Raw genomic sequence first — 14,695 nt, forward strand, 5'->3', positions numbered from 1 at the left:
GGCGAGGCGCGCTCTGGGGACTCGGCCACGGGCTGCATGCTGTGGGGCACGCGCGGCGGCGCGGCGGCGCCGGCCGCGGAGCTGCGCATGCTGCCCATGCCGCTGCCCCACGCGAGGATCGCCTCCCCTTGAGGCAGCGACCCGTGGAACGCGCCGCCGGCCGACATGCCCGCCGACGTGCGGCGCGACGGCGACAGGGACGACGCGGGCGTGCGGCGGCGTGATGCGGGCGGCGACGGCTGCTGCTGCTGCGGCGGCGGCTGCTGCTGCTGGGGCGGAGTTGGCGCCCTCGCGCCGCCGGCAGCACCGCTGCCTGCGGCGCCCTCGCGTGTGGGCCCCGCGACCGGGATCTCTTCCACTAGGCGCTCCCGCTGCTGCGCGTGCGCGCTCTCGCGCCGCTCGAGCAGAGGCCCGCTGGGCGGCCGCTCGCCGGCCAGCGCGCTGGACAGCAGCTTCTGGAACGACTCCTCGTCTCCCCCCAGCAGCTGCGACACCGACATGCTCTGCCGCACGCCGATCGACTGCATCAGCGGCCCCTGGGAGCCCCCAAGGCCGCCGCGCGCCGCGCCTGCGGCCTGCTCGGAGGCGTGCATGCCGTCCGCGGCCTGCGGCGCGCGGCCCGGCCGGCCCGACCCCAGGCGCACGGCGGCGGCGACGCCGTGGCCGACGGCGGCCAGCAGGGGCACGCCGGCGCCGACGCTCTCCAGCGCCGACGAGGGGCTCAGCATGCGGCTGGTGATGCTGCGGCGGAGGTCGTGCTGCTGCGCTGGGAACGGCGGCGACTCGGTCTGCGGTGGTGGCGGGGCGCGGGCCGGGTCGGGGGCCCTCTTTGGTGTGGCCGCCCTCGCAACCGCACCAGGCGGGGTTGGGGCAACAAGCAGGCGCCGCGCGTTGCGGCGTGGATGGACACTAACACCAGGGCGTGGCACTCCCTCAAGTCGTGCGCACCTCCGGATCGTCGGGCCTCTGGCCAAAGGAGAAGCTGTCCACGGACATCTCAAGCGGCGCCGGCCGCCGGCGCTGCACCGCCAGCTGCCCCTGGCCCTGCTGCTGGCCAGCGGCAATGGCCAGCCGCGCGCGCGCGGCCCCGGGCGAGTTGGCCGGCGACGGCGACTCTGCGGGTGCGGGCGTGGGCGTTGAAACGAGAGCGGGATTGCAGCAGCCCAGGTCGCCACTCCCAGGGCAGAGCGCAAGTCAAGCTGCTCGTGTGCGGGCGGGCCATTGCCCCGTTGTTCAGATTGAGCGTAAGCCGGCTGTCACATATGACAACGCTCTGTTGCAGCCCCCTTAGCGCACCTGCTCCCTCTCGCTCGCCCTCCAGCACTTGGTCCAGCGCCCGCCCCACCAGCTGCGCCGCCTCCGCCGCCGCCGCGGTGCGTGCTCGCTGCACCGTCAGGGACCGCGAGAGGGGCCCCTCATAATGCGCCAGCGCCGACCCCGCCCACGGCACCAGCTCCCTGCACCCGTCCCCCTCGTCCTCCCGCGCCGCCGCGGCCGCCGCGGCGGCGGCCCGCTGCCACGCCCCCTCGGCGCTGCCGGCTGAGGGCGCGCGCCCGAGCACCCAGTCCCGGACCCCGCCCTTGTGCAGCGCAGAGAACAGCGCCGCCGCGCGCTCGGCGGCGCCCCCGGACGCGCTGGAGCCGGTGGGGCCGGCCGAGGCGCTGCCGTTGGTGCCGGCGGCGTCGGCGTCGGCCGAGGCGCCGCCCCAGGAGGCGGCGCCCAGCAGCGCTCCCTGGATGCGCTTCACCACTGATTGGTCCTTTCGGTAGGCCTGGCGCCGCGCGGGTTGAAGAGGCCGGTGAGGGTTCTTATTGGATAGCAAGTGTGATTCTGTGGCTGCAGTCAGCATGCCTGAGGTGCAGGTCAAACAGCACGTCGACGCCTTTTTACGACCAGTGCGTCCCTCAAACAGCATGCACGCTCACGCACCTCGTTCTCATGCAGCATCTGCTGCTTGAGGCGCGCGAGCTGGTTCGCATCCTCGCGGAGCTTGACTTTCACTGCGGCGGCGCACACAGCGTGATGCGGACCGGGCGGCGAGCAGCGCAGCTGTTGTCATTCGTGACCGGTGTGGAACGTCCGCCGCCACCCCAGCCGGCGCTGACGGTCGCCCTGCCCCTTGCACGCAATCAAATCTCAATACGAAGGCACACAAGAGCGAATTGACAGTGATGACTGGCCGCCCCGCGGCCCACCCGCGTCAGAAAGGTCGAAGACCAGGGCTGCCTGCTGCTCGTTATCTCGCTGCCTCTGCGCGACCTGCGAATGCATATATACGAGTGATCATATCCTCTCGTGGTGATCAGGACCGCATAGGACCCTCCGTCGCTTCGCTACACCCTCACACCCGGCTTGAAACGACAGCACGCACCTCCCTGTGCTGAGCTGTCCTGTCCTGTAGGGCATTATCAGCTCCTCTGAGTACCAAACGCAAAAGCTGGTCGCGATCAGACGCCATATCAGAGGTGGCAGTCAACAATCGCGTGGCATCGCTCCTAAAGGACACGCGCGATGTCGATTTTGTTGTTGTGGGGTCGACTTACATCAATGGGCCTGCGCCAGCGCCACTTTCTGATGGGTCGGCAGGGCATCAGCGCCAGCGGGTGTGGCTTCGCAGCAGCTGCACAAGCAGAATCCGCAACCAGAGCGCATCCCTGGGGGTATGCATCCTGAATCTGGGCAAGTTTGACCTGGCAAACACTTGAACCCCTCCTGACACCGAAGTCTAAATTTTGCATTCCTAAACAAAGCTGTGTTTTGTTTCCACACCTGCTGTCCGCTTCCTCCGCACGCATGACAGAACCCATCAAGTTACCAGTGTCCATCCCGCATCCCATCAAGTCTTCATATAACCTGAATTGAGTGATGCAACCTGGTTAAAGCCATTCATATGTGACGTTTCACAGCACCCGGGCGCCGCTTGCAGCCGCCATGCCGCTGGCTGCTAAAAGTCAGCGAAACCGCCTGTGCGCATGCGGGAAAAGCAATACAAGGTACACGGCAAGACAGCTAGTGCTACGCCCCCACGCCATCCTGGACGGCGTACACCTCAATAGTGGCCCTGGCCGCCACGCTGGCCTTCAGCTGCGCCCCCTGGGTTGCGCCCGCCGCCGCCGCCGCCGCCGCCATCGCCGCTGCTCGTGCCGGCGCAGCGGCCACCCCCACTGTGTCGCTCGCTGATTCCTGCTGCCGCTCCTCGTCGATCGAGCGCGGCAGGTCGGCCTCGGTCAGGGGCTGGTCCATGAGGTGGCGCCAAGCTGCAAGCAGCGGGGTTTAAAGCAAATTGCGTTGTTGCATTCTCGTCGATGTCATGGTTTGCAGCAGTTCAAAACTCATGATGCGAGTGCGCCTCCGCGGCCCTCCTGTGCTGACCAGTGGGGGTCACGCAAGGCTCAACCCTCCCTTCAGGCTCACCGGGGTGCGCACAGTGGTTAACACGCAGCGCGCGCCAGAGGTTGACGCCCGCCTGGAGGGGCACACAGGCAACAGGTCGGCAACAAGGTTAGCGCTGTGGCCAGCGAAGCCGCACTGCCACCCAGAGCGCGCAGCGCTCAGCAGGAGTCACCATCAGCCCGTCGCAGCACTGGATACATTCCCCAAGCAGCGCCCTCCCCCGCCCATCCTTGGCCCCAGTCAGGAACGGCGCCCACCTTCATGCCGCCACCCATGCCGATCTGCATGACCACCTCGCCGCGCCCCACCCCCCCGCAGGCCTCTTGGTAGGCCATGACGTACCAAGTGGTGCTGCAGCTGGTGTTGCCGTAGCTGGGGGTGCGCGCAGGGGTCAGGGGTTGGGGTTGGTTGCGCAGAGAGAGAGAGAGAGAGAGACAGAGAGACAGAGAGAGAGAGAGAGAGAGAGAGAGAGAGAGAGAGAGAGAGAGAGAGAGAGAGAGAGTGCGTACATGTGTAGGCCCGACCCACTCTGGCGCGGCCGTGTTAAGAGTGGCTGAAGCCGCCAACGCCTGAGACTTTGTAGTGCACAGTGACCACCTATTGAAGGCCGGCGACATGCTGTCGCATCATGCAGCAACGCATAATACTCTAGTGTGATGCGTCCGTGCAGCAGCGGCTCACTCGCGCAGCGCGGCGAAGGAGGGCAGCATATTGCTGGCCGGCAGCCGCATGGCCTTCTGGATGCCCTTTAGCACGGCATAGCCGCCTGCGGTTGAGGGAAGCCGTTGAGACTCAGGAGAGAGAGAGACGCTTGGTTTGACCTGACTGATTGATTGCATGGCTCAATTGTTGGAGTGTTGGGGCCATCGGGGGCCGGCCAGCGCGGCCGGCGATGCAGCCGGGTGAGTGGCAGCAGGCGAGCGCACCCGCGTGGATGGCAAAGTGGCTGACGATGGTTTTGGTGAAGTCTGGGGTGTACTTGGGGGTGCTGGGGCCAAGCCAGCTGCGCTGCAGCGCGTTGAGCGCTGCCTGGCTGTACTGCGTCCACGTCAGGATCTGGGAGCAGATGTGCATCGATGGGCCGCAGGGCTTAGGGCCGAGGGCACGTACGGTGATGGGGCTTTAAGCTGGAGCACGCACAGTGTTCCCGCAGTGCAGCTGTTGTGGCAGGTGTTGGGCCACAAACGACTGCAATGCTGTCCAACCAGGGTGCTTGAACCTCGCTGCAAGGCGGTGTGGTTCCTCTCTCGCTCGCGTGCGTGAAGCTTGTGTCCGACACCCCCCAGACACGGGTCCGCGCATACAACACGCACACAATACACTTGCGGGGCGTTGCGCGCAAACCTTGGGCGCAACAGCTGTGAGGCAGTGGGTGAGCGCTTTGCCCGCCTGCACCACCACGTCCTTTCCCAGGTATCTGCAGAGAACGCAGGCAGGGTTAGAGCCACGGGGGCGTCCAAGTGAGGGAAGAGGGTGTCTCGTGACGAACAGGAGGAGCTGTGGCATGGTCGGGGGGACTTGACGCTGGCGCCATGTGGCGTGCAAATGGCGTCGCGGCAGGTGTACGTGCAGCTCACAGCGGCCCGCCCTCCACAACAGACAAAACAGTGCTCAGACACCCGTGGCGCTCACACGCCATTTACGCCTTGACTGTCCGGCTCCCAGCCCATGCAGGCGTACGCGGCGTCGTCGGCCCCCGTGTGCACACGCTCCGAGTGCAGCAGCTGGTACTTGGCGCGGCCGCGCATGTCGGTGCGGTTGCTGAAGAGGATCGCCGCGCCGCCCATGCGGAATATGCAGTTTGCCACCAGGTACTTGGTTTCGGTCCCAGGGTAGTAGCAGTACCTGCAATCAAGCGCACAAACAAACATGTTGCATGCACGCGGGTGTGCGAGCACAAGGATATAGCTGGGTTGTTGACTCCCCCCACACATCAGAATCTCAGAGGCGGTGCGCTAGTGGCTGGCCCACACTGTGTGCGCGCAGCAGCGCCACTCTTGCGCCGCAGCATCCGCCCGTCGCGGTCGACACCGCAGGGAAGCATGCCCAGCTGGCACCGCCCGTCTGCGCACGTGGTAATTTCGGCGGGCACGAACAGCGCCTTGGCGTTTGGCCGCGCCTGCAGCAGGTCCCGCACCAGCCCCACAGCGCACACCCCTGCGAGGTCGGGGGCGCCGCAGCAAATGCTGGGACCTCTTTATCTAGGGACCTCAAAGGGTTGGCTTGGCAAGTTTGAGTCATCAATTGAGTGATGAGTACTTGTCCGACCGGCCGAGCCAGCATTGGTCGTCACATCTGTTGACGAACTGGTACAATCAAACAGACCCCAAAGCAAAGCAGCCCCAGGGCGATCCATAGGCACATCACCCTCCTCCTGACCATTGCCGCAGCCCATCCCGCCAAGGTGGTAGCTCTGGATGTCCCTCCCGAACTTGAAGTGGTTGACCAGCATGGACGCCAGGCTGGGGGTGGGGCAGAAAACTACAAGGACGTGCACCAAGTGCAGGGGCGGCCCGGCCGGCGTGGCGCGTCAGAGGGGGGGGCCCATGCGCCCCGGTTCGTCGGCTCAAACCCGATTACTAGTTGAGGAGCGCAGGCAGGGAGAAGAAACTGTTCAGCTGCATAAGCCCGATACGGTAACTCCTGCATAGAGCAGCACCCTTGCAGCAACACGGGCGTTTCCGATGCAGTCAGCCAGCACTCAGGACTCACTGCTGCAGTTGGTGATGACAATGTCAATCTCGGACGGATGCGTGCCTACAAAGAAAGTGGAAAACAGGCAACGAACCGACAGTGGAACCACCTTGGACCACGGCGCTCAATTGAAATGTACAGGGACGCCGCGGACCCGGCAGCAACCCATCTGCAGCTCTGCGGTGGTGCTTGCCAGGGCCAGCCTCGCTGCTGCTTCAAATGCCCTCTTGCGGGTCCTCTCATGTGTGAATCTGCGGTTCGCCCCGAGCCCACCAGCCTGCACTGCGTCCCGACCCCAGCGCGCCCACCCGTCTTCTCCAGGAGGTCTGACACCGCCCCACACATCACCATCCGCGCCTCTGCCATCGCCTCCGGTATGCCGTTACGCGGCTCCTGCGCGACCGCCGCCAATGGTGTTATAGGCAGCCAAACGTGGGTTGGTAAGGGAGGTGAGCGCCGCGGGGTTTGCGAGGTGTTTTGGGGTTGCTGAGAGCACTGAAAAGGTGCGCTGGGTGTACTTCCGGCGCTGTGACCACTGCGCTCGCACCTCAGAGATGCAGGGATGGATTGCGGCCGGCAGGTACGTGGAGGTGGGCGATATGCCACTGTGAGGAGAGCGAGGTTTGGCGAGCGGGAGACAGGTGGGGCGCTCAGCGAGTGCAGGCCAAGGCCAGGGTTTGCTGGAAGCGGAGGCTGGCGCAGCTGTAGCATCGGGGTGCAAAGCTTAGAGTATGACGCGGTGCCTTTGCCGTGGTCAGGGGTTGACCCTTGGTCCCACCTCTTGTTGAAGACCTTGAGCATGAACTCTTTGGCCTTGTCGCTGTGCATCTTGAGGAGCAGGGTCACAAGGGCCATGTCCAGACAGGTGGGAGGGGCAGCAAATGCAAAGGAGGCACGGCCTTCTGCCGGGCAAAGGTGCCTGAAGAACTGCGCATGCGCGCTGCTTGCAAGAGTACCGTGCAAGAGTACCTGCTTGCAAGAGAACCGTGCTCTCCGCCTACCACTCTTGCAAGCATGCGCGCTGCTTGCAAGAGTGGTAGGCGGAGAGCACGGTTCAAAGCGTGCTATTCACACAACCAAGGGCCCACTGCGTCCCCCATCAGCCCGGAGTTGCTGCACACGCTGCAAACGCCCGCGTCTCACCGACCACGAATGGTGCACGCTGCGCTCCGCCTCGGCTGCATTGAGCCGCAGCTCCTCGGGCGGCTTGTAGACGCTGAAATCCACCAGGTACACTGGGCGCGCACTGATGGACCTCGACATGCGTGCAACGGTGTTTTCTGGCGCAGTGGCCAGGGTCAGGGGGCCAGCTGCCCGCGTGCGGCTAGGCCGCTGGCTGGTGCTGCTGCCTACGTTGCGACGGTGGTGGAGGAGGGCACTCCTGGGGACAGCAGAAACAACACTTGATAGCCTGAGCAGCAACTTGACAAAACTGTGTTGTAGGCCAACCCAGGATGATATTGGCAGCAGCCCACAGGAAGCACACAAGCGCGCAGCCCGGCCTTGGGGCCCTGTGCCAATTCCAAGGTTAGTTGCAAGGCTGCCTGGTTTATTGGAGGCTGCTGACCGTAGAATGTAAGAATGCCACAAGTTGGATTGGACAGCCGCATTGAGAAAAGCTTATCTCTTTTCCGCGTGGAGCGATCACAAGGTCGGCTGGTCCAAGATCGCAAATCACACGGCCAAACGTCTTCTTGCGCATGGCAGGCAGCCTGTTACCGTTGATGCATGGTCAAAAACAGACATAATGAGTGCGGGGTGCAGTGGCCGTAATGTTGCCTGGTGAGCGTTTGACCAGTCAACACGTCGCTTGTGCTGCAGCGTCCTCGACGTTCACACACACACAGAGTCTCACCAAGAGCTGCCAGGGTTACAAGAGCTGCTGCCAAGTGTCCCACGAGGGACGCGGGCAATGGTCGATAGTCTGGAGGGCCACAACTGTGCTAGTAGGCAGGACAGCACACACCACCGGATCGGAGCGAGTCGGCTGAATCTTGGCGTCCTCCATCAAAAGGGCGGCCCGCGTCATTGCAGCGGGCCTGCTGGCCAAGAGTTGTACTTGATAAAAACCATTTTGGTGGCATGCAGCTCACGAGGACGCAGCAGGTTGCTTTTTGGGGGGTGTTGATGTGTGAGAGTCAATCCCTGGTCCGGCCTCCGTTGGGCTCAGGGAGCCTGCCAAGCGTACATGTCAGTTGCTGACCAAAGCCGTTGGTGCATGTTATGCAGGGGGACGGGGCGTACACTGTCACGCGGCCTAGTCCCTGCAGTGGCTCACTGTCCAGAAGCAGTCAAACAAATAAGCAGGGAGTGGTCAAGCGCCCAAGTCTGGGCTGTGTCATCGCCTCGCGCCGGCCTCGACCTCCTCGCCTGTCCCTCCAAAGAGTGCGGCAAACGGCCGGCTGGCGTCGAACCCACCAACTCCTCCACCCGCCCCACGCACCAGCGCCGTCGGCGCGCGTGGAGCGGCCGGGCTCCCGCCGCGGCCGCCGCTCCCGGCGCCGTCTCGAAGCTTCGGCGGGGAGAACAGCCAGCTGTGGCTATTGCCGCCGCCCCCCAGCAGAAACGCCAGCTCAGCGCCGTCGCAGCCTGCCGCCTCAAGCACCGTCTCGGCGTCCCCAAAGTCAAGATCAGTCAGTAGGTCCTGCTGCTGCTGCTGCTGCTGCTGCTGCTGCTGCTGCTGCTGCTGGTCCCGCTGCTGCAGGTGCGCCACGCCGCGCCCCGGCGTCGAGCCGCGCGGCGCGCCAGCCAGCGCTGGCGGCGGAGACTGCAGCAGCGCCTCTAGGTCTGCCGCCGTGAGAATCGCGCCCGGCGAGAACACGCCCCCCATGAGCGCATCGCCAGGGCCGCCCGCGACGGCCAGCGCGGCGCGTGAGCACCCGAGGGGGCTGAACAGCTTGTCTGCGCGGTTGCCGAGGTTGGTAGGTTGCAGTAGAGGGAGCGCGTGAGAAACAGAGGTGGGAGAGGCTGGCTGGTGACGACAGCCATGAGGCTTGGTTGCGACGAGCCGCACGGATGGGTTGCTTGTGGCGTGCTGTGTCTTATGCCACGCATGCACAGGTGACAGACAAGTCGAAATTATGCGTGGCAGGGTGCTGGGATCCGCCCTGCCCTGAGCCGCCCTCCTCGCGGCCACGCCCCACCTGGGGACATGAACACGCACGGCCCATCGCGCGCGAGGAGTGCCGCGATGGCGGCGCCCGTCAGCTGCGGCGCCGCCGCCGGCGGGCCCCTGGGTGTCGAGGGTGGCGTGGCTGCGGCCAACAGCGCTGCGGGGCCGCCGGCGCTGTCTCCGCCACCCGCAGCCCGGGCCTCCTGCAAATCATGCTCAGGATCCTGCGCGCCCACCACGCCGCGCGGAGATGGCGCGCCAAGGCCGACTGCCCCCAGCTGCTGGGGCCTGGCGCACGCCAGGGCCTCCGCCCCATGGGAGGGGCGAGGGGCCCCGGCGGGGAAGCAAGCTGCGAGGATTGCTGCTGCCGAGTCATGCCCAGGCAAGCCCGCGTTCAACTGCCCGGCGGCATGTTCCTCACCCCCGCTCGCGCTGCCCCCGACCGCTGTGCCCTCCGCCGCAAACATGCCCGGTTCTGCCGCCGCAACCGGCGGCACCGGCCCGCCGCGAGCGCCCGCCGGCGGCCCCAGGAGGGACTCCAAACGCTGTCGAGCCCGGCCGCCGTCGCCGCCGCCCGTGGGGCAGCGGCGCCGCTTTTGCGCCGACCCGGGGGGGCCGCAGCCGCCCTCCCCAGCAGCGGCCTGCTCCTGCTGCTGCCGCCCAACCTCCTTCCCCTCCCCATCGCGCGACGCGCGTTTGCTGCCGGGCGTGCCGTCCGCGCGCGGCGCCCCTTCGGCGCCGCGCCGTGTGCCGCTGGGCGAACCCTGCTGCGCACCGTCCTCCAGCCCCCAAGGCTGCGGGTGGCCCTGCTGTGTGTGCCGCTGCTGCTGTTCTTGCTGCTGAGGCTGCTGCAGGGCAGGGAACACCATCGCTGATGGCGTCATGGCAGCCTCACTCATTTCTTTGTCGCCGCCGGCCCTGCCGCAAGTGCTCACCGGCTCGGCGGCGCCGCTACGCACAGCGGGCGGCGCCTGCGGCGCCGCCGGCCGCGTCCTGCGGTGCGGGCGCCGGGCGGGTCGCGTGGCTGTGGAACCGCTGCCGCCAGGGCCGCGCACCCCCGCCTGCTGCAGCTGGATGGCGGCCATGCCCGGGGTTAAGCTGCTGCTTCCTGGGACCTGCTGCTGCTGCTGCTGCTGCTGCTGCTGCTGCTGCTGCTGCTGCAACATCATTGCCTGCCGTTGCAACGCCTGCTGGTGCATAAGGAGTGTCACCAGGAAATCCTCTTGCTGCTTCAAAGCGCCAGCCCCCGGCGGCTTCGGCAGGCCTGCCTGCGGCTGCGGCTGCGACCGCGGCTGAGGCTCTGGCTGCGTTGAAGCCAGCTGCGGCTGTGCTGCTGAGGCCTGCTGCTGTTCCAGTGCCAGCAGCGGCGGCTGGCCCATTGGCTGCTGCTGCTGCTGCTGCTGTTGCTGCTGCTGCTGGATTTGCAGAGTCTGCAACGCTGCCTCATTCCCCCACTGCCGCGGCTGCTGCTCCGTCGCGGCCCCTGCTGCGTCGGCGCGCGTCGGCTCACCAAGCAGCTCTTGCAGGCCCTCCAGATCCACCAGCCTGCTGCCCTCATGATCCGCCAGCAGCGCCTCAAGCGCCCCGTCCCGCCGCTCGGGACCGGCATGGCTCGCCTGCTGCCTTGGCCCCGCATCTTGCGCTGCGGCCGCCACCCCTCCGCGCTCCGCAAAAGCCGCGTGCGGCGGCGGCTCGTGCCCTTGAGTCGCGGCGGGCGCCGCGGCCGGAGGGACGAGTACTTGCGCCGCCGCTCGCAGCGGCAGATGTGCGGCGGCCGTCGTCCCCGCCTGCGCCGCAGCGGCGGCGGCCTTGGGCGACCGGCCGGCCGCCCTGCCGGCTTGGGGCGGCGGCGGCGAGGGGCGCCGTGTCAGCGCCGCGGCCGCCGAGCGCGGTTTGTTTGAGCTTGGGCTCGGCGAACGCGACCCCCGCAGCCCTCCGGTTGCAGCTGAAGCGCCTGGCAACTCCCCTGCGGACGCGTTCCCGACTCGGCCCAAACTGACGAGGCCTGCCGCACGGACAGGTCTCTGCCGGCCTGCAGGGCTTAGGGGTGGCTGCACCTGCGGCTGCCCTAATGCCTCTGTGCATTCCCGTCCGCTACGCTCGCTCGAGTCGCCTGGCGCGCCATCCCCAGCGCCGCTGTGTTGCGCCACAGCACCCACAACGTGCGCTGCACGCGCTCCCAGGCGCGCTGGGGGCGACGCGCTGGTAGTGGCCGGGAAGGAGGAAGCAGGCAACAAACTGTGCAGGACGGACGGTGCAGCTGCCTGCCGCTTGTCTCCTGAGGCCATCTGCACCACAAGATCATGCTGCTGTTCCAGTTGCAGCTCCTGCTGCTCCTGCTCCTGCTCCTGCTGGCCCCGCTGCAGCTCCTGCTGCTGCTGCTGCTGCTGCTGCTGCTGCTGGTATCCACATTGCACCGCCAGGCTGCCGCGCCCAGAAGCGGCCGCCTGTCTGGGCCACGCAGCGTCTGGCTGCCCCGGCTTGCGCGGCGTCAGGAGCGCTAGCCCCGGCGGCCGCAGCGCCCAGTCCTCATCAGCGCCCCTCGCGTGCTGCAGAACCAGCTGCTGCTGCTGCTGCTGCTGCTGCTGCTGGGGAGGCAGCTGCTGCTCGTGCCGCTGGCCACGCAGCCGCTGCTGCAACGCAACTGCCGGGTTGAAGACGCTGCTGCTGCCCGGCGCTCCCGGCTTGCAGGGCGTCGGCACAGTGAGCGTGTCCCACGCGCCTGTGCTGCCGTGCCAGTGGCCCTGCACAGTCTGGCCCCCGACAAAGACGGAAGGCTCCCGCAGCAGCGCCTCAACCGCCAACTGCTCAATTTCCGCGACGCCCGCAGAGCCGGCGGGGGCCGCACGCTGCGCGCCCGGGCCAGAGAGCGCCGCGCCGTCCGAGACGTGACGGTTCGACGGGTGCTGCACCTGTTGGAGGCTGCCCCCTCTCACCTGGGGGCCCCCCCGCCAAAAGCTGTCCCGCTCGCTGCTGGTGTCCTCCTTTTCGCCTCCCTCCCCGCCGCACGGCCGTCCCGGCCGCCCGGGCCTGCCGCCGTCCGCCGCTGCTGCTCCAGAGCTGACCGGTGCGCCGCTTGCGGCCCCCAGCTCGCCCCTTGCATTGCTGGCTGAGCTGCAGTGACTCGGTGACAGCCCCTTGCAGCCCCACGCCGCCCCGCCCTTGCCGCCGCTCGCCCCAGCTGGGATGGGCGCCCGCCATGCGCGCCGCTGCTCGAGCGGCGGCGACGGCCGGCGGCGCCGCGGCTCCTGCTGCTGCAGCTGCCACTGCGTTTCGTCCGCTTCGCTCTGCGGCTCTTCGGTCAATGCCACTGCCACGCCCGCTCCTCCTCTTTTGCCCTCACGCCCGCTTCCCTCCCTGGCCGCCTCCTCCTCCTCCTCCTCCTCCTCCTGTTCCTCCTCCTCCGTATCTGCTGGCGCCCCGCCGGCGCCGACCCACTCAATGCCTGGACGGTCAAAGCCGCTCCCCGCCCCGCGCGCCTGCAATCGCAGCTGCGCGGCAGCTGCCTCTGCCTCGGGCTCGTCCGACCCGGCGTCCTCCTCTTGCGGCTGCGGCGGCGGCCGCGCCCCTTCGTCCCATCCACTAGTGGTGCACGCGCGCCGATTTCGCGGCGCCGCATAGCGGCGCCCGGCGCTCGCCGCTGCGGCGATGTCAAGGCCAGTCGCCAAGCCTGAGGGGCTGCCGCCGCCGCCGCTGTCGCCGCCGCCGCAGCTGTCGCCGGGGCGGGCGGTGCGTGCGAGGGCCTGGAAGTCTGCCAGGGTGATCAGCTTCATGGTGCCGTCTCCCACTGGCACCAACAGGCCCTGGCTGCCGTCAGCCAGCTGCACAGGAATGAGCGCCGGCCGCGCCGCCACAGGTGCCGCGTGCACAGGGGCAGCCGCCGCCGGCGCGCTGGCGGCCGTGGCCGGGCGCGGGGCCGGCGCCGCGCCGGCGCGGCGGCCGCTGGGGCCTGACAGGACCGGCGCCGCGGGCCGCGAGCGCTGCGGGGCCGTCGGCTGCTGCTGAGTGGGCTGGCGGTGGGGCTGCTGCTGCTTTTGTGAAGGGGTGCTGTCTGGCTGCACGGCTTGCTCCTGCGACAGACAGAACACATGCTGCTGCTGCTGCTGCTGCTGCTGCTGCTGCTGCTGCTGCCGACTTGGCTGGTGCATCGCTGCTGTCACCGGCCACCGCTGTTCTTGCGGTCCGCCCCGCACGCCGCCGCCATGCGCACCTGCCGCCCAGCTTGAAGCCCGTTCGCCGCCAACAGCTGTGCCTGGAGATTCTGGCGCCGGCCCGGGCGCCCCGCAGGACGCGGGCGCGCCCTCCGCGCTGTCAAAGCGCAGCGCGGCGACCGGGTCCCCCGGCAGCTGTCGCAGCGGCTGCCGCTGCGGCCTCATGACAAGCGGCGGCGAGGTGGGGTCGGCCGGGGGCACCAGGGAGTAGTGGAAGCACATGAGGGCAGGGCGGTCCATCATGACCCACACATCTCTGACCTGAAGGTGTTGGCATGGCAGTTTGAGGGGCAGGTCGAGGCGTGGCCGCCGGCAGTGAGGACGACAGGGTAGCGTGCTGGCCGGCTGCGTCCGTGCCTTCTGCACGGGCTGACCAGCACCGTTAGTAGGCATGGCTTTGCCATGCCACTGCGCCGGAACCGGCAACGGCACGGCCCACGCCGCCTGTCCAGAGGCCTCCGCGCACGCTGCTGCATGCAACCACCTGCCACACAGCACAACAGGATTCACGCCACCCAGATTCCCTGTGCCCCGCGCCTCGTGAGCAGAAACACATCACACGGCGCTCACTGTGACATCATGAGGGTATGCAGGGCCCCAAGAGGTGTTCTTGAGATGACAGTGCGCTGAGACATCCGGAAACAGCAGCACGTGCCACTCGCCCGCGCCGGCGCCGCCGCTGGGCCCCGTGAGCGCCGCGCCCGCGGCGGCGCCGCCGCTGGGCGACAGGCCGAAGTGACGGAGCAGCTCCTGAGACAGCCGCTGCAGAGTCAATTGCGGTCTGAGCAGATGGGTGGGGCGTTGGGTGGACGGGTGGACGCATGGGGCCGTATTCAGGGACGGCATTTGGTGGATGCTCGCCAGCACAGTCTGACAGAGAGGCGCCTGCTGCTCAGGACGAGCTGCTCTGCCTCTGATGCTGCCCGAACCCTTGCAGGATTCAACAATCTCGCTCACGAGGCGGCCGAATGCGCGATTCCGGTCAAACAACGATGGGAGCGGCACCATGGCGTGCTGCGCGTGCCGACACTGTGTCCTCGGCCTCCTCTCCCGCCTGGATCCAACGCACCTGAGCTGCAAAAACTGGCATTTATGTACCTTGCCCCAGCTCTTGACGAGCGCTTTGCTCCCCGCATCCCGCGCGGCAAGGCCGCACGCAAGCTTGGCCTGCTCCATCCCTCCACCAAAGGCTGAAAGGCCCTGTAATGACCAAAATCACTGGGCCAATGATCAAATTACGGTCGCTGCCATGGCAAACGAGTCCTTGCGTGTGATCTGGCGCCGT

At 67.4% G+C, this 14,695-nt stretch overlaps 3 protein-coding genes across 3 annotated transcripts; all 3 read right to left on the bottom strand.

Annotated features, from left to right (window-relative positions):
* Positions 1-21: 21 nt before the first annotated feature.
* MNEG_0977 (hypothetical protein) lies at positions 22-2,271 on the bottom strand (the record flags this gene model as incomplete). The annotated part of the gene is made up of 5 exons (XM_014050532.1): positions 22-788; positions 949-1,115; positions 1,297-1,771; positions 1,930-2,000; positions 2,196-2,271. Coding segments are annotated over 5 exons (1,556 nt in total), but the record flags the coding sequence as incomplete, so codon positions are not given.
* Positions 2,272-3,015: 744 nt separating this feature from the next.
* On the bottom strand, positions 3,016-6,915 carry MNEG_0978 (3-ketoacyl-CoA synthase 1; the record flags this gene model as incomplete). Its single annotated transcript, XM_014050533.1, has 13 exons — positions 3,016-3,257; positions 3,415-3,466; positions 3,651-3,765; positions 4,075-4,159; positions 4,320-4,449; positions 4,738-4,810; positions 5,026-5,238; positions 5,466-5,550; positions 5,761-5,874; positions 6,106-6,150; positions 6,396-6,480; positions 6,635-6,692; positions 6,866-6,915. The coding sequence occupies 13 exons, from the start codon at positions 6,913-6,915 to the stop codon at positions 3,016-3,018; spliced, it is 1,347 nt and encodes a 448-aa protein (XP_013905987.1).
* Positions 6,916-8,425: 1,510 nt separating this feature from the next.
* MNEG_0979 (hypothetical protein) lies at positions 8,426-13,347 on the bottom strand (the record flags this gene model as incomplete). The annotated part of the gene is made up of 5 exons (XM_014050534.1): positions 8,426-8,988; positions 9,975-10,047; positions 10,135-10,192; positions 11,453-12,048; positions 12,511-13,347. 5 exons carry the CDS (start codon positions 13,345-13,347, stop codon positions 8,426-8,428), a joined length of 2,127 nt encoding a protein of 708 aa, XP_013905988.1.
* Between the last annotated feature and the right edge of the window lie 1,348 nt (positions 13,348-14,695).

Source organism: Monoraphidium neglectum, assembly GCF_000611645.1.
Source record: "Monoraphidium neglectum strain SAG 48.87 unplaced genomic scaffold scaffold00091, whole genome shotgun sequence".
Lineage (NCBI taxonomy): Eukaryota > Viridiplantae > Chlorophyta > Chlorophyceae > Sphaeropleales > Selenastraceae > Monoraphidium > Monoraphidium neglectum.